Source organism: Rhinatrema bivittatum, chromosome 5 (assembly GCF_901001135.1).
Source record: "Rhinatrema bivittatum chromosome 5, aRhiBiv1.1, whole genome shotgun sequence".
Classification (NCBI taxonomy): Eukaryota; Metazoa; Chordata; class Amphibia; order Gymnophiona; family Rhinatrematidae; genus Rhinatrema; species Rhinatrema bivittatum.
In genome coordinates this window covers 177,853,789-177,879,150 of record NC_042619.1, presented here as the reverse complement: position 1 = coordinate 177,879,150, position 25,362 = coordinate 177,853,789, and the positions used below count along the sequence as shown (strand labels likewise).

At 42.0% G+C, this 25,362-nt stretch overlaps 1 protein-coding gene across 1 annotated transcript in view; it reads left to right on the top strand.

The window, feature by feature from the left end:
- Positions 1–24,483, top strand: part of EDNRB (endothelin receptor type B) — a 61,174-nt gene extending 36,691 nt beyond the window's left edge. Inside the window, exons 5-8 of the mRNA XM_029603043.1 lie at positions 17,957–18,106; positions 18,756–18,889; positions 19,127–19,235; positions 22,024–24,483. Of these exons, the coding sequence (XP_029458903.1) occupies positions 17,957–18,106; positions 18,756–18,889; positions 19,127–19,235; positions 22,024–22,155 (525 nt within the window). The 3' untranslated portion in view covers positions 22,156–24,483. The remainder of the gene's footprint in view (positions 1–17,956; positions 18,107–18,755; positions 18,890–19,126; positions 19,236–22,023) is intronic.
- The last annotated feature ends 879 nt before the right edge of the window (positions 24,484–25,362 follow it).

Below are 25,362 nucleotides of genomic sequence, written 5' to 3'. Positions count from 1 at the left end.
TTTAAAGGGTCGGGGGTGGGTTTTAGGGGGTTTTAGTGTGCCGCTGGACCACCAGGTAATTTAAGGCATTGGGGGGGGGGTTCGGGAGGGGGGGATTTAATTTAAAGGGTCGGGGGTGGGTTTTAGGGGGTTTTAGTGTGCCGGCTCACGATTTTAACGATTATGACGATACTTTACACACACAAACGGCAACAATACGATTCCCTCCCCCTCCCAGCCGAAATCGATCGTTAAGACGATCGAGGACACGATTCACATCTCTAGTTTATTGTGATGTGTGTTAAAGTTGAGAGAGATTTTGGGGACAGTTTTACATGCAGAGTGAGACGTAGGAACAGCACAGTATACCTCAGAAAAGATTTGACGTCATTTGGAGTGAGGAAAGTCAGAGTAAGATCAGATTACTTCAGTGTTTTTTCACCCTAGCTTGGTAGTACCCTGGTAGAGAGTCCATCAAGCTAGGGTGAGAGAACATTGTATAAATCTCATCTTTGTGTGACTTTCCTCACTCCAAATGACGTCAAATCTTTACTGAGGTGTACTGTTCTGCTCGTACTTCTCACGCTGCATGTAAAACTGGCCTCCAAATCCTTCACCACCACCAAAACCTCACCTCAAGTTACTAGCTGGACCTCCTATAGCAGTATAAATAGTTGACTACTATGCATGCCACCCTAGAGGCTGACTCTCTCTCTCTCTCTCTCTCTCTCTCTCTCTCTCTCTCTGCCATGCCCATAACAGAATTTGCAATATTTATTGCAAATTGCATTACGGCTGTTTTGGGCACACCATACAGCTTAACGCCTGCAAAAATGTTGTAGTTATTTTCAGTGTGCATTACGCTATTGCACAGCGTGATAATGATCCTCATTTTCATTAATCTCACCCCTTTGAAAAAATTTGCATTTGCTCCACATGCCGCGATAAAAATTGCATGCGTTATTACGGGCATTAATGTCATAATGCAGTTTGATGAATGACCCTGTTAGTGTGCACTTTAGAAGTTTTTATTTCTGCTGTTAAATTCTTTTCTCCTGCATAGAGTTTAATATATTTTCCTCTCTTAAGAAGGTGGTTTTTTTATGATGTTAAATGCTTTAACCTTTCTATTAAATATAAGTTGGGCTATCCTATCTATATAGTTTCAAAGTGAACTTGCTTATAGGCCAAAACTTTCCAGCTGATCTTTTTTAATATCAATCTGTGCTAAATTGTTTGAAATAGGCATTGACAATGGAAACAATTATTTTATATAGCTTAAAAAAGCTTATTTTTTTAGCTAATATTTATATCACATTTCCTTTTTTAAAAGAGAGATATTAAGAGCTTCTACCTATGTTACCTGAAACCCAGGAAAAATGGATTACAGTGTGCTCTGGTAGAACAAGACCTGTGACCCAGAGACTCCCAGTCTCCTCAACTGAGAAACATTCAGGATATCTGCTCCCACTCCCACAGAGAAGTCAAATATCCACGAGTAAATGGATTACAATGGGCTCTAGTGGAATAAGGCCTGTGGTGGAGACATCCTCTGTCCGCATTGATACCTTACATAATGCCTTTTCTGCATTGGAAGTTGAAGCTGCTCCTCCATCAAACAATGTGAAATTATGTAAAAGAAAAAGCCGCCCAATGCAAGCAAAAACCCTTTAACATTATCAAACCTCTTAAAAGATAGCTCATTTTGCTAGGAGATTCAATCATTAGAGGAACTAATTTGGGATCTCAATTCAAAGGTAACAGAATAATTAAATGCCTTCCAGGATCTTCAGCTGGTAGAAATTCAAGCCAGGTAGTCGATGCAATTATAGAAGAAAATAAACATTCAAAAGATATTTAGATAGATAACTTAATAGTTAACCATCTAAATGGCTTACCCAGCTATATTTAGCCCTTATCCACTTAAATTCTAGCCTGGTAACTAGTTCCCCCGCCTAGCGTTTAGATGGATAAGATGGGGACATTCCTGGGGTAAGAGGTAGACGTTCCAGGGAGGAGTGGAGTTAGCTGGTTAACTTATCCAGCTAACTTTAAGATAGCCAGGTATATTAAGTAGCACTGCAGTACTGCTGAATATTATTAGCTCCAGTTAAAGTAGCTTGTTTTCATTGTCCATGTAGAGGTAAATCATGGCACTCAGCAGATTTAAAGAAACAGAAGCACAGTTTGAGAAGGATAGAAAAGAAAGGGAGGAGGAATAACAGCCAGGAAGATTTAAATGGTTGATATTGTCAGTACTTGGATATGTATAAAAAGTGTTGAATGGAGTGAAAGAGAAATTTGTTTCTAACAAGAACAGAAAAATCTTTGTCCAAACTGCTGAGTTATTTCAAACAGTACGTCAGTTAATCTCGAAACCAAACCATGCTAGTTATCATAGTCCCAGTTGTGAAGCACTAGCTCAATTTTTTTGATGAAAAGGTAGCACAGATCCAGATCCAGACCAGTGCAAAAAGATTTGGCCCTTAACCCTGAGGTGATCTCAAATTGTTGACCAGTCTCCAATATCCTTACCCTTAGTAAAATAATTGAAAAATTTGTGCTTGTTCAAATAGAAGAATATTTAGAAACAAATAAAATAATTGATGACCAACAGTTTGGATTTAGAAAATATCACAGGACAGAAATCTTACTGCTATCTTTAACAGATTTTCTTCATTGTGAGCTGGATCAGGGAAGAGCAGGAATGTTAATCGAATTGGATTTCAAGGCGGCATTTGATACTGTACATCATAGTTTATTATTGAAACGTATGATTGACATAGGCCTCACTGTACTATCGTGGTTTACTTCCTTTTTGCAAGACAGACAGTATAGGGTTCAATTGGCAACTCCTATTCTAGTTGGAAAAAGATGTTTCTAGGCATTCCACAGAGCTCTTGTTATATTCTGTTATTTTTAATATTTACATGGCAACGATCTGCACAATTTTCTGTTCAATAGGGGTAGTTTTCTACATCTATGCAGATGATATCCAGTAGGGATGTGAATCGTTTTTTGACGATTTAAAATATCGTCCGATATATTTTAAATCGTCAAAAATCGTTAGAGCCGCGATACAATAACAATTCCCCCGATTTATCGTCAAAAAATCGTAAATCGGGGGAAGGGGGAGGGCGGGAAAACCGGCACACTAAAACAACCCTAAAACCCACCCCGACCCTTTAAAATAAATCCCCCACCCTCCCGAACCCCCCCAAAATGCCTTAAATTACCTGGGGTCCAGAGGAAGGGTCCCGGTGTGATCTTTTACTCTCGGACCTCCGGTGCTTGTAGAAATGGCACCGGCGCTACCTTTGGTTTTTCCGTACGGAAAAATGATTCGCGGCAGGAGATCACTCCTGGACCCCCGCTGGACCCCCAGGGACTTTTGGCCAGCTTGGGGGGGCCTCCTGACCCCCACAAGACTTGCCAAAAGTCCAGCGGGGGTCCGGAACGACCTCCTGCAGTCAAATTGTGTTGTCTACGGCCGGCGCCATTTTGCGCAAAATGGCGCTGGACTTTTGGCAAGTCTTGTGGAGGTCAGGAGGCCCCCCCAAGCTGGCCAAAAGTCCCTGGGGGTCCAGCGGGGGTCCGGGAGCGATCTCCTGCCGCGAATCATTTTTCCGTACGGAAAAACGATTCGCATGCAGGAAGTCGTTCCCAGACCCCCGCTGGACTTTTGGCAAGTCTTGTGGGGATCAGGAGGTCCCCCCAAGCTGGCCAAAAGTCCCTGGGGGTCCAGCGGGGGTCCGGGAGCGATCTCCTACGCTCCTGACCTCGGGGGACAAAAAACAAAATGGCGCCGGCGCTACCTTTGACCTGTCATATGACAAGGCAAAGGTAGCGCTGGCGCCATTTCTACAAGCACCGGAGGTCCGAGAGTAAAAGATCACACCGGGACCCTTCCTCTGGACCCCAGGTAATTTAAGGCATTTTGGGGGGGTTCGGGAGGGTGGGGGATTTATTTTAAAGGGTCGGGGTGGGTTTTAGGGTTGTTTTAGTGTGCCGGTTTTCCCGCCCTCCCCCCACTGGACCCCAGGTAATTTAAGGCATTTTGGGGGGGTTCGGGAGGGTGGGGGATTTATTTTAAAGGGTCGGGGTGGGTTTTAGGGATGTTTTAGTGTGCCAGTTTTCGATTTTCACGATTTTCACGATATTTAAAAAACCCAAACGGCGACGATCCGATTCCCTCCCCCTCCCAGCCGAAATCGATCGTTAAGACGATCGATCACACGATTCACATCTCTAATATCCAGTTCAATATCCCCTGCATGTATGAGAAGGTTCCAGTGGAAACATTCCAATGCTATATGAAAGATATTGATCAATGGATACAAAATAATTATCTGTCCCTGAATGTTCAAAAGACATCCATGTTGTGGAAATGGAAATCTGGACTGCTGACGATCTGGTATGCTGGAATTACTCGAAATCTATGTACCAGTGCACACAATTTGGAGTTTATAATTGACTCCAAATTGATTTTTTTGCCCCAGTTAAAATAAATAGTGTGAAAGGCCAATTACAAATTAAAAGTACTAATGCCATTAAGGTTGCTGTTAACAGCGAGCCTGTTTCACACAATATTTCAGACCTTTTTATTCGGGCAAATAAATTATTGCAACAGCCTGTATACTGGACTGCCTAAAAAGCATGTGCAGTTCAGCTTGTACAACATGCTGCTGCATGAATATTAAGTGGTGTCAGTAGAAAAGATCACATTACCCCTGTGTTGGCAGGACTCCATTGGCTTCCTGTAGCCCAAAATGTACAATTTAAAAATAGTGGTACCTATACAAAAATTGATATATGGGAAAAATCTCTAAATCTTAGCAAATACTCTGCAAAAATATATTCCTACATGAGTCCTGAGATCACAGGATGCTAACCTGCTTGCGTTACACTATTGCAGAATTATAAATTAAAGTTGACACAAGCAAGAGCCAGCAGATTTATGGAGAATAAGAGATATTAAACTATTCAGGAAGCAAGTGACAGCATTTCATTTTAATATTGTTGATATTTTATTATTATATTGCTGTTTTTAATGTCTATGTTGTGCTGGGAGTGGACCCTTGGCCTGGTGAAGGATTGGTATGGTCCTCCGGTCGGACCCAGAGAGCGCCTGCCTCCAGGAGGCGGACACAAGAGGAGACAGAGGCTAGCTGGAGCTTCGCCAATAGCAACCCGGGATTCCCTCAGGTTGAGCCCTTGGTTACCCGGGCCGCCTGGTCTTAGGTGGGCCTCGCAGGGACTCCTTGAGAGAAAGTTCAAGGGACTGCCCACCACGAACAAGGGTGCGCGGTCGGTGTCCAAACAGGGAAGACCAGAGGTCGCAGGAGGCCAGAAGAGAATGTCCGAGTGTATAGCGAGGATCAAGGCCAGAGTATCAGTCCACAGTAGTTATCCAAAGCAAGGTCGGTAACCGTGGTCAATCCGGGTGTGGTCAGGTCAGGCAAAGGTCAAGTTCCAGGCAGTGATCAAGAGTAGTTGGAGTTCAGGCAGAGGTCAGGTCAGGCAGCAATCAAGAATAGTCGGAGAACAGGCAGAGGTCAGTACCGTGAGATCAGTCAGAAGTGTACTACCAGGAATGGAGAGACGAAGACACAGGAAACACAGGAGATGCTGGAACAGGAGACACAGGAGCAAGACACTGGAATGCAGAAGGCAAACTAGAGACATCGGAGTGTACGACCCGATTTGCAAGGCACCATTCAGGGGAACAGGCTTGGCCTTATATACATGGGAGCTGTGATGTCATCGGAGAGCAACGGGTCAGGGTTTCCCGTGCTGGTGCCTTTAAATACTGTGAGGTAGGCTGCGCACATGCCTAGGGTGGGGCCGAGGAGCAGGATGACACAGAGCCCCTACGGGAGCTCCGCTGTGAGGCCGACTTCGGAGGCGGTGAGTGGGGGAGCCGGGGATGCCACGAACTTGCTGCAGTGGCAGAGGGAGTGAGCCCGGAGCTGGTAGACTGACGGGAGAGGTGAGCAGGACCAGCCGCAGAGCGGACGCGGCTGGGAAGCGCAACAGTCTATTGTTTTAATTGTTCATGTAAACAATAATGTCCTCCACATCAATCTTGTTTGGAGATAGCAGGTTACAAAATATGTTAAATAAAATAAATAAATAAGTGTTGCCTTTTCTGGAATATTACCTGTTCACAGAAAATGAAAGAATAAACCATATAGAAAATTTCAATATATGACTCAAAACATGGTGTAAAGAAAATGGATTTGGATATATTGGAGGCTGGAGTCATATATGGAGCAGTAAAAGACTATACAATAAGGATGGCCTACATTTGACAGTGGAGGGAAAGAAGATCCTATGCAAGAAATTCCAGTCATACATCATCATGTATTTAAACTACAGGATGGGGGTGGCAGAAAGAAGTCAATGAAATTGGAATATCACCACCAAGCAATACAGGAAGCAAGAGCAGATAATAAAATCAATCAGCTCGATATTCCATACTTAAGCAAAAGAGCAGAAAAGGTGACTATGAAGATCAGCAAACCAATAGAGGAAAGCTGGAAAGTTATGATCACAAATGCTCATAGCCTGGGCAACAAATCCCAGATCTGCAGGCCTAACAGTAGAGGTGGACTTGGACATTGTTGGCATTATGGAGACATATTTCACAAGTCTCATGATTGGGTTATGGCCATCCCAGGCAATAACTTGTTAAGGAAGGACAGAGAGGACAGAAAAGGGGGCGATGTAGCACTTTATGTGAAAAATAATATAAATGTAACAGGAATGCAAGGGACGTGGGGTAGGAAAGAAGCATTATGGGCTATCCTGAAACAAGTCAATGGTTCTTCCATTTACACTGGCATGGTCTACAGGCTTCCAACACAAACTGAAGACCCTGGACTGAGATCTGGTGAAAGACATTCAAAAGATGGGAAAGAAGGGAGAAAGGTTGATCATTGGAGATTTTAATCTGCCAGATGTGGATTGGAGTATCCTGTCTCCAGAATCTGCAAGAAGTAGAGAAATAGTCAATGCCCTTCAAGGTGCTCAGCTCAAAGAAATGGTAGTGGAACCCACAAACAAGGGGGTGATACTCGACTAGTACTCACTATTGGGGATAATGTGTCTAATGTTTGGATAGGTGCCTACCTGAGCACCAGTGATCAGCAGATGGTATGGTTTGATATCGAAATAAGATACAGAGAACTCGCAAGCAGACCCGAGTTTTGAATTTCAAAAATATGGACTTTAACAAAATAGGGATATACTTGGGGGAAGAACTAGAAGATTTGGAGAAAATGGGTGAGGTAGAACAGCAGTGGGCCAAATTAAAAGGAATAATTACAAAGGCAACAAATCTATATGTTAGAAAAGTAAACTAAAGTACAAGGAAAAAGAAACCACTTTGGTTCTCTAAGGAGGTGGCTGACAAAATAAAGACAAAAAGAACAGCATTTAGAATGTGTAAAGGATCCCAAAAAAAGGAACACAGGGAAGAATACCTAAGGGAGATGAAGAAATAACTCAGAAAAGCAAAAGGGCAAGCAGAAGAAAGGATTGCCAAAGAGGTAAAGAAAGATGACAAAACATTTTTCAGATATATCAGAGAAAGGAGGAAGGCTTGAAGTGGGACAGTGAGATTGAAAGGTAACAAAGAGCAATGTGTAGAGACTGATGAAGAAATGGTAGAAACTTTAAAAAAATACTTCAGTGGGTGCCCCTAAAGAAGACCCTTGAGAAGGACTGTTGCTAGTTCACAAGACTGTAGATGGGAATAGGGTAGACACAAAACCTTTTACAGAAGAGAATATATGGGAAGAGCTAGGAAAACTGAAAGTGGACAAGTGTATGGGGCCGGATGAGGTATATGCCAGGATACTACATGAACTCAAAGATGTACAGGCGAGTCCACAGAAAGATCTGTTCAATAGAACCCTGGAAATGGAAGTGGTGCCTTGAGATAGAAGAATACCGGTTGTGGTCCCACTTCACAAGAGTGGTCGCAGAGACAAGGCTGGAAACTACAGGCTGGCTAGCTTCACCTCTGTGGTGGGAAAATTAATGGAGGCTCTGCTGAAAGGAAGGATAGTGAACTATCTACAATCCGGTAAGTTGCTGGATCCAAGATAGCATGGATTTATCAGGGGAAAGTGTTACGATTCTGTTCGTGGCTAGGCTCGCGAGAAGCCTCTCACCTTTACCGCCAGCCTGCCTGCTCTCCCGACGCTGTTCTTGTGGCCTGGAGCCGCCGTCATTCTGCCTTTGCGACCCAGAGGCCGCCCACGTCCTTCTCCTGCACGGTGAGCCTTGCCGCTCTGCTTCCATGTGGCCCGGAGGAAGCCGACATCTCCGCCGTGGTTCCTTCTGCAGCATAGAGCCACTCTCACCGGGACCTGCTATGTGGTGTATAGCCACCCCAGCCTTCTCTCCTGTGGCAGGAAGCCACCTCTAATGCTGGGCCCTGCTTCACAGTCTAGTGCTGCTTCTGTTCCTTCCTTGTGGCAGGAACACTGCTCTCCAGAGTCCTGCTTCCTTAGGCGCATGGCGTACCTCCTTCAGATTCTTAAAGGGCCAGTGGTGGAGGAGCCCCACGGCCACTCCTGATGATGTCATCAAGGAGTTTCTTCTTCAGCCCTATAAAAGGGCTCTGCCTTCAGTTCATCTTTGTCTTCACAAGGAGCTGCCTGCTCCTGGACTCTTCGTTATTCCACCTCTTCAGTCCAGGAGGCTCTGAAGTCCTTCTTCACTTCTGTAAGACACTCTGTTCTTCGTGGGGATCCCTTGTCTTTCGTCTATGGTTCCTGGTCTCTTGTCAGATCCTGTATCTCCATCTACAGATGTTTCCATCTACAGATGTCTCTGTCTCCAGTTCTCCCTGTTCACAGATGTCTTCGTCTGTAGAAGTGCTCGTCACTAGATGTCCAGTTGTTCTGTCCCTCGGTGCCTTCTTAATGCTCTTGATTGAGTGCCCTGCAGGTCCGAAGTCCAGAAGTCCTGGAGTTCAGATGTTCTGTCTTCTAGTGCCTCCTTGTTGCTCTTGATTGAGTGCCTTGGGGGCTCGAAGTTCTGATGTCCTTGTCTTGGATGCCCCAGATGAATCTGCCTTCAGATGTCTTCGTTTTTAGTTGTCTCCAATGTCCTTGTCTCCAGATGATCTTGATGTCTAGTTTTCAGATGTTCCGCCTCCAGGCGTTCACCATTTCCAGCCCCTCTTCTGGAAGCCTTGACCTCGGATGTCCTGGTTCCAGATTTGACTCCTAGCGACCTTCTGGTGTGTTTTCCACGCTGGGGATGTGTCAATCAAGCTGGGTCACTGAAGTCCTTAGTCCAGATCGGAGGTACCTTTGAGTGCTGCCCGGATTCCTCTTCATGCTGAGTTTTAACCTTGCTGTCTTCTGTTCACTCATCAAGTATCCTCTTCGATGTTCCTGATATGCCTTGCTTCAGCCTTGTCTCAGTTTTGTCTCAGCCTCACCTCAGTCTTGCCTCAGCCCTGTCTAATGTCTTTGCCAACCTTGTCTTCAAGTACCTTCATCTCAACTATGTCTGCAAGTGTCTTCATCTCAACCATGTCTGCAAGTGTCATTATCTTGTCTCAAGAAACATCGCCTGTCCTCGACCTCTGTCCATCCTGACACTTCTGCTGTTCCCAGGCAGCAGGACCGAAAGGGCTATCGAGTGACCAGCATTGCATTTTTGTGTCTCTTCTGTGCATTCAGGTTTGGCAGAGATCAGTGCTCCTGGTTGTCATTCCACCCACCTGAGCTTGGACATGTCTTGCCTGCCTCGGCGCTTCCATGGAGCTCCTCTCTGTAGTCGTGCCATGGTCCAAGAGCACACTAACCCCTCCGGAATTGGGACCTCTCCTTAGCGCTCCCACAACAAAAAGTCCTATCAGACAAATCTGATTGATTTTTTTGATTGGGTAACTAGAGAACTGGATCACAGAAGATCTCAATGTGATTTACTTGGATTTCAGCGAAACATTTGATATGGTCCTGCATAGGAGGCTTGTGAATAAAATGAGAAGCTTAGGAGTGGGCACCAAGGTGGTGGAGTTGATTACAAACTGGTTGACTGAAAGAAGACAGCATGTAATGGTAAATTAAACCTACTTTGAAGAGAGAATGGTTTTAAGTGGAGTGCCACAAGGATTGATTTTGGGATTGATTCTGTTCAAAATCTTTGTAAGCGACATTGAGGAAAGGGATAGAAGGTAAATTTAGTCTATTTGAGGATGATATTAAGATCTGCAACAGAATGGACATGCCTGAAGGAGAAGAGAGAATGAAAAGTGATTTAAGAAAGTTTGAAGAGTGGTTGAAGATTTGGCAGCTGGGATTCAATGCCAAGAAGTACAGAATCATGCATCTAAGCAACAGTAATCCAAAACAGCTGTATGTGATGGGGGGTGGAATATTGATGTGCACAGACTGGGGTGATAGTGTCTGGCAATCTGAAGGCATCAAAGCAATGTGACAAGCGATAGCTAAAGCCAGAAGAATGCTGGCTTGCATGGAAAGAGAAATAACCAGCACGAAAAAAGGAGGTGATAATGTCCTTGTACAGGTCCTTGGTGAAGCCTCACCTGGAGTACCAATTCTGGAGCCCATATCTCAAAAAGTACAGAGACAGGACAGAGACGGTCCAGAGAAGAGTGACCAAAATGATAGGGTGGTCTGTATTGGAAGACTTATGAGGAGAGGCTGAAGGATTTAAACATATATACTCTGGAAGAGAGGAAATGAAGGGGAGATTTCATTCAGACCTTCAGATACCTGAAAGGTTTTAATTATGTATGAATTTCAAACCTTTTCCATGGAAACAAAACTGTACGACTAGGGGGTCACGAAATGGAACTCCAGGGAGGATGACTCAGATCCAACATCAGGAAATATTTCTTCATGGTGATGGATGCCTGGAATGCCCTTCCAGAAGAGGTGGTGAGGACAAAAACAGTAAACAAATTCAAAAGGGCATGGGATAAACATTGCAGATCCCTAAAGGCTAGAGCTTCAAAATGAAGGCTGCATGGGGGTAACCTGCATGAAGCAGCAGTTACTACCCTTAACAGAAACATGGGAGCAACCTGCACGGAGTGGCAGTTACTTCCCTTAGCAGAAACATGGGGGTGGCCTGAATGAAATGGAAGTTCTTCCATGGGAAATTTGCTGGGCAGACTGAATGTACTACTTGGTCTTTTTCTGCCATTATTACTATGTTACTATGTATATGACATTGTCTTGTCAATAGGTTTAACCTGCATTAAGTGCACTTGATGGGGGTAAATGGCTTTAAAAATTTGCTATGACAGTATTTGTATTTGTATTTGTATGCATAACTGTATGAGGGGCATATGAGAGAGAGAGAGAAAGAGAAAGAGACAGAGGGAAGATTTATGTGAGAGAGAGAGAGAGAGGGAGCCTTTATGAGGAATGTATATGTGAGTGTGAGATAGATAGAAGGAGTTTGTATAAGGGTCTGTGTGTGTGGGTGAGAAGGATTGTGTGTGTACGAGAGAGTGATGGTGTTAGTAAGAGGGAAGAAGCCTGTGTAAGGGTACATGTGTGAGAGAAGGCACCTGTCTGAGTGAATAAGGACATGTGTATGTGAAGGAGAGAGGGTGTGAAAGCAAAAGAGCATGTGTGTGTGTGTGTGTGTGTGCCTAGTAGAGTGTGCATGTTTATGTATTTGAGAGAAAGTTTGTTCCCAACAACCACTACTCCCCACCTCATCAGCTAATCCATGACAATCACAGGGCATCCAGAAATCAAACATTCCCAGGTAGTTTTAATCAGTGGGCATTAATATTTGATGTGTGTGCTGTTCTTCAATTTTTGTTTTGGAACTGGAACTTTTTTTTTTGAGTTTTCAATTATTGGATGTGACTCTCTTTGTCTGCTGTTTTGAAATATTCCTTTTACAAGTATGGTTTTATTATTATTATTATTATTATTAATGTTTTATATTTCTTCATTTTATTGCTGCACAATGTTTACTTGTGGGTTTGAGTCGAGGAGGTCCGCACCAAGGCCTGGACCTGGGGAGGGGCGCAAGGCAGAAGGTTCACCTAGGGCGCCTAATACCCTTGTACCAGCCCTGCTCCTCAATCTTCTCATTTCCCTTCCTCTTTTTCCCAGTCTTCTCTTGCTCTCCTCCCCATCCCCAGTCCTCTTTCCTTCTCACACTCCTCCCTATCCCCAGTAATTCTTACATTTTCCTCTCCCCATCCCTGGTCCCCCCATTCTTCTCTTCTTCTCCTCTCCTCATGCCTGAGATCTCTACTGATGTTTGAGATCCTTTCCTCAACCAATAAAAAAAAATGATACACAAGCAAGGTTAGAAAATTACTTTCAATGTATAATATAAAAGATGGAAATGTTTTCCAAAATGCGTCAGAATCTACCCCTGAACTGCCTCAAGAAACTGTGAGGCTGTGCCTTAGTCCTTCTGCTGAGGGGGGCAGGTGGGAGAGAATGGCAACAGCACTAGCAGTGCCTAGGGGTGATAAAATCATAAATCCGTCATTGGGCCTATTTATTAACATATGTTAGACATGCATTACTGATGCAAGTTTAATGTGCTCTACAATTAAGGCTTAATATCCTTGGATTAACAGTAACATAGAAATATAGCATAAGAAGCTACTTGATAAAGTGCTACAGTGAATTAAAAACATTCGTCACTGTGCACTTTTAATGCCAAATTAATGAAAAAGTTAATGTTAACACAAAATAATTAATACGTTAACACAGCTTTATCATACATTAAGTAGTAATGCAGGCATTTAATGTATGCTAATGCCTGTGTTAACATTAATGCAGTATAGTAAATAGACCCCTAAGATATACTGTATATGAAAAGAGATCAGTTATCCTACTGAATTGTAATATAAGTTTCTATAGTATAGTGGTTATCACGGTTACTTAATACGTGCAAGGTCCCCTGTCCAAAACTGGGCAGAAACAGTGTGTGATCGTTATGAGTTGGAAAGGGATACAAAGAGTGAGATAATCAAATTTGCAGATGATACAAAATTATTCAGAGTACTTAAATCACAGGCAGATTGTGATAAATTGCAGGAGGACCATAAGAGACTGGAAGATTGGGCATCCAAATAGCAGGTGAATTTTAATGTGGATAAGTGCAAGGTGATGTATAGTGGGGAAAAATAATTCATGGTGTAGTTATATGATAAGTTCCATGTTTGGAGCTACCACCCAAGAAAGGATCTAGGTGTCATAGTAGATAATACATTGAAATTGTTGGGTCAATGTGCTGCTGCTGCTGCTGCTGCTGCTGCTGCTGAGTCAAAAAAGCAAACAGAATATTAGGAATTTATTAGGAAGGGAATGGTGAATAAAACAGGAAACGTCATAATGCCTCTGTATCGCTCCATGGTAAGACCACAACTTGAGTACTGTGAACAATTCTGGTCACTGCATCTGAAAAAAAATATAGTTGCACTGGAGAATGTACAGAGAAGGTTGGCCAAAATGATAAAGGGGATGGAGTGGCTCCCCTATGAGGAAAGGCTAAAGAGGTTAGGGCTGTTCAGCTTGGAGAAGAGACAGCTGAGGGGGGATATGATAGAGGTCTGTAAAATCATGAGAGGTCTAGAATGGATAAATCTGAATTGGTTATTTACTCTTTCAGATAACAGAAGAACTAGGGGGCAATCCATGAAGTTAGCAAGTAGCACATTTAAAACAAATGGGAGAACATTCTTTTTCACTCAACACATAATTAATCTCTGGAATTTGTTGGCAGAGAATCTGGTTAGGACAGATGTAGTTGGGTTTAAAAAGGGTTTTGATAAGTTCTTGGAGGAGAAGTCCATTAACTGCTATTAATCAAGTTGACTTAGGGAATAGCCACTGTTATTACTGGCACTAGTAACATGGGATATATTTAGGGGTAGATTTTCAAAAACCGCGAATAGGCGTACTTTTGTTGGCGCTCCAGGCGCAAACAAAAGTATGCTGGATTTCAGTAGATATGCGCGTATCCGCTGAAATCCGGGATCGGCGCGTGCAAGGCTATCGATTTTGTATAGCCAGCGCGCGCTGAGCCGCACAGCCTACCCCCGTTCCCTCCGAGGCCGCTCCGAAATCGGAGCGGCTTCGGAGGGAACTTTCTTTTGCCCTCCCCTCACCTTCCCCTCCCTTCCCCTACCTAACCCACCCGCCCGGCCCTGTCTAAACCCCCCCCTTACCTTTGTTGGGGGATTTACGCCTCCCGGAGGGAGAAGTAAATCCCCGCGCGCCAGCGGGCCGCTAGCGCGCCGGGACGCGATCTGGGGGCGGGTCTGGAGGGTGCGGCCACGCCCCCGGGCCGCCCCGGGCCGTAGCCACGCCCCAGGCCTGCCCCCGGAACGCTCCCGACACGCCCCGAAAACGCCGCGCGGTTCGGGCCCGCCCCCCGACACGCCCCCTCCGAAAACCCCGGGACTTACGCGAGTCCCGGGGCTCTGCGCGCGCCGGTAGGCCTATGTAAAATAGGCTTACCGGCACGCAGGGCCCTGCTCGCCTAAATCCGCCCGGATTTGGGCGGATTTAGGCGAGCAGGGCTCTGAAAATCCGCCCCTTAATGTTTGGTACTTGCCAGGTACTTGTAACCTGGATTGGCCATTGTTGGAAACATGATGCTGGGCTTGATGGACCCTTGGTCTGACCCAGCATGGCAACATTTTATATTCTTATGATCTTATGTTCAATATCAAAATGTCAGGGAGCATATCAATCAGAATTTCAATCTAAGAGGGTAAGTCAGTAAGTAAGTCACAAATCTCTCTACTAAGGTAATAAAACATATAACTGTAATGACATATTCCATAGATGGCAGCACCTTAGAAGTGCTTATGTACATAGTTATTTAAACTGTGCATGCGCAGGGGCTGTATACACAAGGAAAATGGCTGCCGTGTTGACAGATTGTACGGTCGAAGAACAACGTGCTGTTGTCCAATTTTTATGGGCTAAGGGCTTAGTGGCAAAAGACATTCATAAAGAAATGTATCCAGTATATGGAGAGAAATGTCTCTCACATAAAGCAATTTATAACTGGACCGATAAATTAGCACAAGGACGTGCCAACGTGAACGACGAAACCAGACCTGGTCGACCTGTAGAGATTGCGACAGAGGCAACTGTGAAGCAGGTTGAAGAGATGGTTCGCGCTAACCGGAGGGTAACAGTTGACGAAGTTGCCAAAGAAATTGGGTGTTCTCATGGATTAGCATATTCCTTAGTGCACGATGCATTGAACTTTCGCAAAGTCTGTGCAAGATGGGTTCCTAAACAGCTGACTGAAGACAATAAGAACAACCAGATGGGTATCTGTTTGGAAAATCTCTGCCATTATGCAAACGAAGGTGAATCAACAATGGCACGTATTGTTATTGGTGACGAGTCATGGGTGCACCACTATCAACCAGAAGCAAAACGCGATTCCATGCAGTGGAAGCATCCACTATCACCGACACCGAGAAAGTTCAAGCTTGTGCCTTCTGCAGGAAAGGTGATGTTGACTGTGTTTTGGGACCGAGATGGGATACTCTTAACCAGTTTTCAGAAGCATGGTGAATCTGTTAATTCGGCTTCCTACTATGCTACTCTATTAAAGCTTAAAGGAGCTATTCATAGAAAATGCCCAGATCTGGAAAAAAGAGGAGTGCTGATTCTTCACAATAATGCCAGACCACACACTTCAAATGAGACTCGTCAGACAATTGCTAACCTGCACTGGGAAGTTCTTGAACATCCACCATACAGTCCAGATTTGGCACCCAGCGATTTTCACTTGTTTGGCAAACTGAAAAGCCATCTCGGTGGTAAACATTTCACCAGTGATGAAGAAGTGGAACAAGAGGTGAAGCGCTAGTTACGATGCCAGCCAAAAGACTTTTACGCAAAAGGTTTTGACGGACTTTTCAAACGCTGGGACAAATGTATAACTGTTCGCGGCAATTACATTAAAAAGTAGTTGGTTTTTCCAGAAAAACTGTTTGTGACTATATTCTGTATATTTCACAGTAAATAATTCATCTTTTGCATTTAAATGAATTTCATGAATATTAATCCCATGTATGTTTGTGACTTACTTACTGACTCACCCTCATACATATCTTCCAAAATGTAATTTTTATTCTAATGTCTAAAACTGCATATATAAAAAGAAATTCCCCATATATGCAAAATATTTGACAAATATTTACATTTTTTTAAAAGGTATCATATCAGATCTTAATCAATATCCATTAAATTAAAATCATCTACCTCCCCAAATTAATTTTGCAAAGAAGGTCAATAATTGTTAAAATAAAAGCGAACTCAATTTTAAACCATCCAAAAATACACCACCATCCATAATATCAAACCTACAATGTGAAGTATGTAATAGAGATGTGCAGCAGGGACGGATTCTTCCCATTCGGTATTCGTATTCGTCGGGACGCAAATCCGTTGCATCCATTCTTGGGGGACCCCGATCCGTTCATTAGTTACATATGTATTTGTTTCCCAAAAAAACCCCATCCCAACCCTTTAAATTTAATTAACTACAACCCCCCCTCCTGACACCCCCCCCCAAGACTTGCCAAAAGTCCCTGGTGGTCCAGCGATCTCCTGCACTCGGGCTGTCGGCTGCCGACATTCAAAATGGCGCCAATAGCCTTTGCCCTTACTATGTCACAGGGGCTACCGGTGCCATTGGTCGGCCCCTGTGACATAGTAAGGGCAAAGGCTATCGGTGCCATTTTGAATACTGGCAGCCGACAGCCCGAGTGAAGGAGATCACTCCAGGTGCTCCAGCAGAGGTCCTGGAGCGATCTCTTGCAATCGGGCCATCGGTTGCCGGTATTCAAAATGGCGCCGATAGCCTTTGCCCTTACTATGTCACAGCAGCTATCGGTGCCATTTTGAATACCAGCAACCGACAGCAATCGCTCCAGGACCCCCGCTGGACTACCAGGGACTTTTGGCAAGTCTTGGGGGGGGTCAGAAGGGTGGGGGTTTATTCATTAGTGATACATTGTATTCGTGGGGATTCGCCATACGTTTCGTGACCCCCACGAATACAATGAATATGGCATATATGTTGCAGATTGCCAATATGTTGCAAACGAATGCACACCCCTAATATGTAAGATGAAAAGTAAAATCCCCAAAATATTGTGTATAGTAAAGGAGATCAAAGGTCATCACCTGACATCAGCCACTGTTTTGGCATATATATGCCTGCCTTGGGAATTCATCTACTGTTCAATAAAATGTAGAAACATTCCATGCGAGTAGCTTTTTATTGCCAAATGTTTTCACAAGAAAAAAGATTAGTTTAAAATTATGGCTAGTTATTTTTTTTATTAATATCAACAGATTTTGTCTCTCGAATTAATTTACATCTTGGGATTTTTTTTTATGCAAGCACAATACACTTTCTTTCAGCTTTGATGGTGTATTTTTTGCCTCCTTAAAGTGATTATAATTTCAAGTGCCAATATATTTTTTCAATTCCTTTGTGATAAAAAAAAACATTTTTCAAGGATAGTTGATTACAGATCATTTATTTATTTAAAACCAGTTTTATCCTACCTATCAATAGACTTAAGCAGGTTCTATAAACATACATAATCAGGATAAAAACAGAAAGCAAGGAACAAGAGACCAGACAAAATATTGATACAAGCCAGACACTAGACTGAGATCACAAGGGTTTACAGTTTGACAGCTATTGATTAAGATATTGCTACAATGATCTGATACGCTCTCAAAATGTTTTCTAACATTTTGTATATATCATAAGGAAAGATGAAATGAATTGATTTGCTTGAATTTTTTATTTGTATGTTTCCCTATACGTTAATGAAGGTTTTTATGCATCACCAGTGACATGCGAGTTGATGAATTAAAAATAGCAGATTGCCCCATTACTATAAAACATTCACTTTAAAAAGTGATATTTTCTCTGAACTTCTCAATTTTTATTTCTTTTCCAGCTGTACAAAGAAGTAAAAGACTGGTGGCTGTTCAGCTTTTATTTTTGTTTGCCTCTGGCTGTTACTGGACTTTTCTATTCTCTTATGACATGTAAGATGCTAAAGAAGAAAAGCGGAATGCAGATTGTTCTAAATGACCATCTAAAACAGGTAAAAAGAAACCCCAAACACTAAGGAGTCCTACCCAGAATTAAAGGAGTCTACTTTCTGGGACACACGCATGTACAAGTCCATGGTCCACCCTTTTGCATGGATCCAAAACATCCCTACCCCTGTCAGAATTCTCATGTACCCCTGCCATATCCTGGAATTATGATGTGGATGGAACACCAAACCAAACTATAGTACACACACACATATACATACACATATACACACTCAAACATATAGCGACCTCATAAACCTTATTTTCCTTCAGAAAGCAGAGCAAAAAAAAAGGGGGGGAGGGAGGAGCAGCTCCAGAATCAGTTATGCACATGATGAGATGATTGTCATAGGACACATTATTATTGATCTATAAATTGCTTTGGCATTTTACATTAATTAGGGAGATTGTGATGATGTCTTTGGACAGTACAATGTATCCAAATAGAGCTAGTGTTATTGATAGTTTTCTTCGGTGAAGAAAACTGCAAAGGCCTCTGGAGGTTTCTGTTGTTATGTTATTTTATGAAAACAGATCACCCTCATTTTCATAATCTAGGTATGGAGTTTAAACAATTCCAGAGTCTGGACGGCTTTCTCACTTTGTAGAGTAAATGCATTTCTAATCTGACAGACTTTCAATCTATTCTTTCAGAGACGAGAAGTGGCTAAGATAGTCTACTGTCTTGTGTTGGTATTTGCTCTCTGTTGGCTTCCCCTCCATCTTAGCAGGATTTTGAAACTCACCATTTATGATGAAAAAGACCCCAACAGATGTGACCTTTTAAGGTAAGAATGCCATTGAATTATTGTATATTCTTGTTTGGCAAATATTGCATGTAGTAACTTATGGCCTGATTCCTATGAAAACAGACCTTGATTAACCCTTAGAAGTAAATATCTATTTCTCAAAGTGATTTTTTTTCCCTAGCATGTTAGCCTGTTTTAAATAGTTAATATTTCAATATATTTTGAAATATTTTTTAAATGTTGATATATTTGTTATGTTATTTCCTCTGCATTTAGTTTTTTTCTTATCATGGATTACATTGGTATCAATATGGCTTCTCTGAATTCCTGCATTAACCCAATAGCATTGTACTTGGTGAGCACAAGATTCAAAAACTGTTTTAAGGTAAGAAACCATTGAAATCTATATTGTATTTAAGCAATTTAGTAATCCATTATGAAATTGTCCCATATCCCAAGAAAGCAAGTTCAGTAATCGATTTCCCTATAGTTGTCATTTGTTTTTTTTGCTATTACCATATACATGTAATGCATTTTAAATACTATGAGGTCAATATTCAAAGAACTGGAAAACAGAAAACGTATCTGGCTAAAATTAGCCGGATGAGTTATCAGGGATATTCAGTGCACTAAATGTCTCACTGAATAGCCATAATAAAGTTGTCTGGCTATACATAGCTGGATAAGCTTGAAACCTAACCAGCTATATTTGAATATCACTGGATAGGTTTTAAAGTTATCCAGGAATGTGTTACTGGATAACTTTAACTTCCTTGGGTATATTCAAAAGCATATAGCTGGTTAAATGTCCCCATCCCCTCCTGCACACACACACACACACAAAGATAATCTGAGTAGGCCGGATACCCAATTCCCTGCACACACAAATGATGCTAAGGTAGAATCCCCCCCCCCCCCCCCCCCCAAAGCTTCCCCACGAATGAAAAAAAGCTGGACAGCCTTTCAGGCCAATACTGCCCCTCCCTTCTGCCCCCCCCCCCCCCAGTTCTTCCAAAATACTCCATCCATCCTCCTCCACCCACCCCCATCCCTGTCACCACCACCCTAACCATCCCACCCCAGCCAGACTTCCCATAGCCCTTACCATGACTAGGAGCGCAGAACATGCATTTGACTGCTGGTCTTTCCAGCACTGGGAGCTGGATTCATGATATGAACTCCTGGTCATGGTAAGGGTTTGGGGTTTTCCGGCCAGGATGGCAGGATTAGGGTTGGGGTGATGGGGTTAGGGCAGGAGGGGAGGTGAAGGAGACCAGTTGGAGTATTTTGATACAACCGGGGGTGGGGGGAGAGTGATACCAGTCAATTAGAAAGGCCATACAGGAGGTTGGGGGGGAAAGGGGATTGGGCTATTGGACCTAAAACTTGGCAACCTTTCTGTGAGGGGAGGGGGGACTGAGTACCATGCCCGCTCAACTTATCTTTTTTGTGGGGGGAGAGGATGGGCCACTTAATCAGCTATATGCCTTTGAATATCACTGGTTAAGTTAAAGTTATCCAGGAACACATTCCTGTAAAACTTTAATCCTGCTCCTGCACATGTTTATAAATTGACAAAAAAAACTTATTTGGCTAGCTCCAAATATCAGACCCATAGATTCATCATTCTGCTATGTTGAGCCACGAAAAAAGGGGCGGGGGGATAGTGAGCAGATGGCCGCATCGCAGCAGTGCATTTTCACCCGCCATGGTTTCAACCGTACTACACACTATCACCCCCATAGCGCCAATAAAATAGCTGTAGTTATTTCCTGCTCTACAGAGGGCAATAATGCGTGATACATTATCGCCCGCAATGCTACAGGCCCCTAATTTTATAAACCCGGCCCAAACTCCTCCCCTTTCCCTAATTTATATTTTCAAATTGCGATTGGCCATTATCGTGTGCATTAGGGCATTATTGTGTGCGATAACGCCCTAATGCAGGCGATAACGGTCAATCGTAATTTGATGAATGATCCCCAGAGTTAGCTAAATAAATTGGTTGGCAATCTCATTTTCTCCCTTGATCATCCCTGAAATACCTAGCACTCTATATTTCATCTAGATAATGACGTATCCGGATAAAATTTAGCTCGATAAGTGCCAGTATATTCAAAAGTCTGTATTTAATCCGATAACTCATAAGTTATCTGGCTATATGCCTTTGCATATTGACTTCTGTGTAATTACTACTAGAGAATTAGCATTTTAGCTTGGTCCATGTCTAAAAGTAAATGTCATCTCTGGAACTGTTTAACATGTTTATTATCAAATATTGTTATATTATTGAAAATATTATTAATGAAATCTGAAGATCCAGCACATGGAGCTAGGAGCTAATAGTATAAGTATGCCCATTTTCAAGCTAAGAAGTACCTTTCTTACTGCCATATCATAAATTATCCTTTGAGAAATAGATGTGATATAGTGGCAAAGATGTAACTATGAATAAGGAGACAGCCTGCAATATGAGTTGAGGCATCCTTCTGGCAATGACAAGTAGTATGACCATGGACAAGTAACTTTATCACCTGGTACCTCACCGTACCCAGCCATAATTAGGTAGTAATAGGATCCATTTTCCCTTCCCCTCTAGTTGTTACTGGGGCAGGAGAAGCCTCTGATGTCCTTGTTGCAGAAGGCCAAGGAGGGAGCTGCTACTATTGCTTCTTCAGGAGGCCCAGGCCCCAGCCTGACCCCTGAAAAGGAGAGGATTGGAAAGGGAAAGAGGGGACCCATAATAGGCTAGTAAGAGTGGAAGAGGAAAGTGAAAGTAGAGAGAAAGAAGAAAAAAATAATAGATACATTTATTTAAAAAAAAAACTAAAGAAATAAAAGAAATATGAGCCTAAGCAATAATAAAGGTTCCAAGATAAAACTAATTTTGGCTCTAGCTCCTAAATTTTTGGTTGATACTCAAGTTTTCAAAATTATTTTTTACCCCATGAATAATGCATATGATATACCCTTATAATATAAAATCCTCCAATTCCAATTTTCAATTGGTATGGTCAAAAAATCCCCTTTATTTTGCTCTATATTATATGAATATGGAAAAGTTTACTTACTATACTTTAATGCTCATGGTTTTTGACATTTCTTCCTATGTAAATCTCTAAAAGTTCAGACCCATGTCATGATTATTCTTTTTTTATATTTATTTATAATAGTCATGTCTGTGCTGCTGGTGCCAGTCCAAAGGTATGTTATCCTTGGAAGAAAGGCAGTCCTGCCTAAATTTCAAAGCTAAGGATCCCAGCTATGACAATTTCCACTCCAGTAACAAAGACAGCTCATCATAGAAGAGATGGAAAATGGTTTCTTTTCAAGTTCATTTCAACTTTTTTTTTTTTTAACTTTAATCTACCTAACTGCTCTCCTAAACCAAGGCAATGAGACTTCTTCCAAGACACCTATATTGGAGACGATGTCTTAAATAAAAAGGGCCTGCTTGAAGTCCTCCCGCTGTAACATTTCTGTGGGCGTTGTCCTTATCGATGTACAAAATGATGATAAACCACTGAAGAAGTAAAGTTAATAGAAGTCAAAAATGCATCATTAAAGCACTTAAAGGAGTCCAAACTTCTAGTTATCTTAAGTTCCTTCACCTCAGCCAGTCAATCATAACCTGCAAGAGCTGCCTTGAAGAGCAAGAGTTCTGCAAATTGGTCTCCATGAATGAGGAGCGATGACTTTATATTGCTAGAAAGTCAAGAATGTGTATAAAATGTATTGGATTACCATGGAAAGCTTTTGTTACATTTTCAAAATAGCAAATCTTTTTTTTATAGCAGCTGTTTAAAGAAAACAATTGTTCTGAATCCTCAAATCAGGATGTTAGTCTATTGCGCAGGCATGGGATTAATTAAAGGGATTACTGTAGCTCTAGTGAGCACAGTTTTAGAAACATTTTTTTCTGCTCTTTCACAAGAGATTAATGGAAAAAATTCACTTTACCTTTTAAAATAAAAAAAACGTAAAGGGATATAATTTGAACATTGCCTTGCAAAACAAGAGACTTCAAATATGGTTAAAAAAAATAAAGTGTAGCAGAGGGAAAAACTGAGAGATAGGCAAGGAAATGAAATATATGTGAAAGGGCTTTTTATAGGATCAACAACAAGAACAAAAGTGTTGTACTACATGATTTTCCAAAGCTATATAAGTCCCTTCTTCAGAATCAGTCTTGTGTGCCACGTCATCTTGTTTCTTGGTCCTCTAAAAGGCATCACCTCCTACTGTTCTCTGATTTTCTCCTGGACCAATATGGCTATTAGAAATGCATTATGGGCTCTTCTAAACAGGTGACCCATTTCTGCCAAAAAGAGCCACAGTCTACACAATTGTTTCTTGCCATAATCAGACAGCTAATTGTTTTTATCCCTGGTCTTCTTTCTATAGTTTAATTTTTTTTTTTTTAATTTCTAAATGCATACTTGACTACGTATACGCCTTAACGATATGGGATTACAAACAGATTGTAGAGATGAGGGCAGGACCCTCTCTTATGTCTCTGGGACAACAGAGGATGGTGAAATGTATTGCCTGGAGCACTACACACTTTTCTGCAGACATGGTAAATTAAAGCTTCACATAGAGCAATTTAAGCCAAAATTCTGCTGCTATTCTATTGAGCTAAAAATTAAACCTGGTATTAAAATACTCTCTTAGACTCTGGAATCCCAAATAGGTTTTGGGATATCCTTGACAATAAGCTAAGTAACACCATGACATTTGAGAAGCTTTCCTTATTAGTAGACTATCTTTTTTTTCTTCATGGTTACCCAAAGTTTATATAAAGGGTTAGGTTTACATAATTATTAGCAATTAAGATCATCATACAGTTATATTTGTGTATGTACGGTATTGTAACATTGTGTGTGTCTTTTACATGAAAGAAAAAATCTATGTCCTCAGCACACTAACAGGGTCATTTATCATTTTGTTATAAGGGCTTAATGTACAGGCTCTAACACTGGAAATTATACCTTTTTTGACCAGCGGAGAGAGAGAGGGGAGGGAGGGAGAGAGTGTCTCAGCATAGAAGAATGGATCCGTTTACTATTTATATCAGTGTAACGAGGGGACTTTCAACTCAGAGTAGGGGGTGGGGAAGGCTTGTGGGGGCAGTTTAAGATGCACCGTTATAGGTACGTACACTACAGTACACACCTGTGAAGATTGGGTGTCATTAGGAGGGCTGAAAGTTGATTATAAAAGTAGATTTGTTGACTGTACTCTCTACCTAGCCTGTCTTATATCAACTTTCAGCCCTCCTAATGACACCTAATCTTCACAGGTGTATACTGTGCTGTACGTACCTGTAACAGTGCATCTTAAACTGCCCCCCCCCCCCAAGCCTTCCCCACCCCTTGTTTAAACTCCCCCCTGTTTTACTGATATACCTCATCATTCATCCAAAAGTGTTAATAATGCATGTGATAAGGAAAAGGGGTGTGTTTATTGAAATTTTTTAGTTACTGCATGGTGTGGTAAGTTTATTGTATACTAATCCCTTTTTTTTTAATTTATTTTTGCATCCTGCACTGAAAGAGAGAGAGACTATTTTACAAGTGCTCTATAGTAGTTAAGTATTTATATCTCTATAGGAGGGCTACCAAATAGGTCGAGGTGAGATGTTAGTGGTGGTTTAGGGTTTAGGGGTCAGTTTTGCATGTAGAGTGAGACGTACGAACAGCACAGTATACCTTGGTGAAGATTTGATGTCATTTGGAGTGAGGAAAGTCTCAAAAACATGAAATTTCTGCTATGTTTTCTCATCCTAACTTGATAGATTCGATAACAGGATATCATCAAGCTAGAGTGAGATAACAGTACAAAATTTCATCTTTGTGAGACTTTCCTCATTGGAAATGACATCAAATCTTCACCAAGGTGTACTGTGCTGTTCATACGCCTCACTCTACATGCGAAACTGGCCCCTAAACCCTAAACCACTACTAACACCTCACCTTGACCTATTAGGTGGCCCTCCTATAGAGCTATAAATACTATTAACACCATACCATGTTTTGATGAATGATGCCGATAAATAGTAAATTGACTCCTTCTCCTATATTGAGACTGTCTCTCATTGCAAATTGCAATTCACAGTAAATATCTATAGATGGGAAATTTGCCTAGCCATGCCCCCTTTATTTTAACATGGGCACTATGCTTGCTATAAATATAGCAAAATGGTAAATCTAGGTCTAAGACAGTAACTTTTAAATAGACACTCAGATGCACATGTGCACGTGTTCATTGGCCCATGCCCAGGGACATGGCCATTTTAAAACATACACAGAAATATGCCTGCAATTTTAAGTAGGCGCATGCCTATATACGCAAATGCCACTTCTACCACATAAGCTGGGAAATTTTAAAAAACACATGCTGAAGCCATAATCAGTTTTACTAGTTCATTCCCAGTGTTTCCAGGTAAGGAACAGGACTTTCAAACCCTTCTAGCTTAATAGCCTCCCTTCTCCCCTATTAGCCCTAACCCT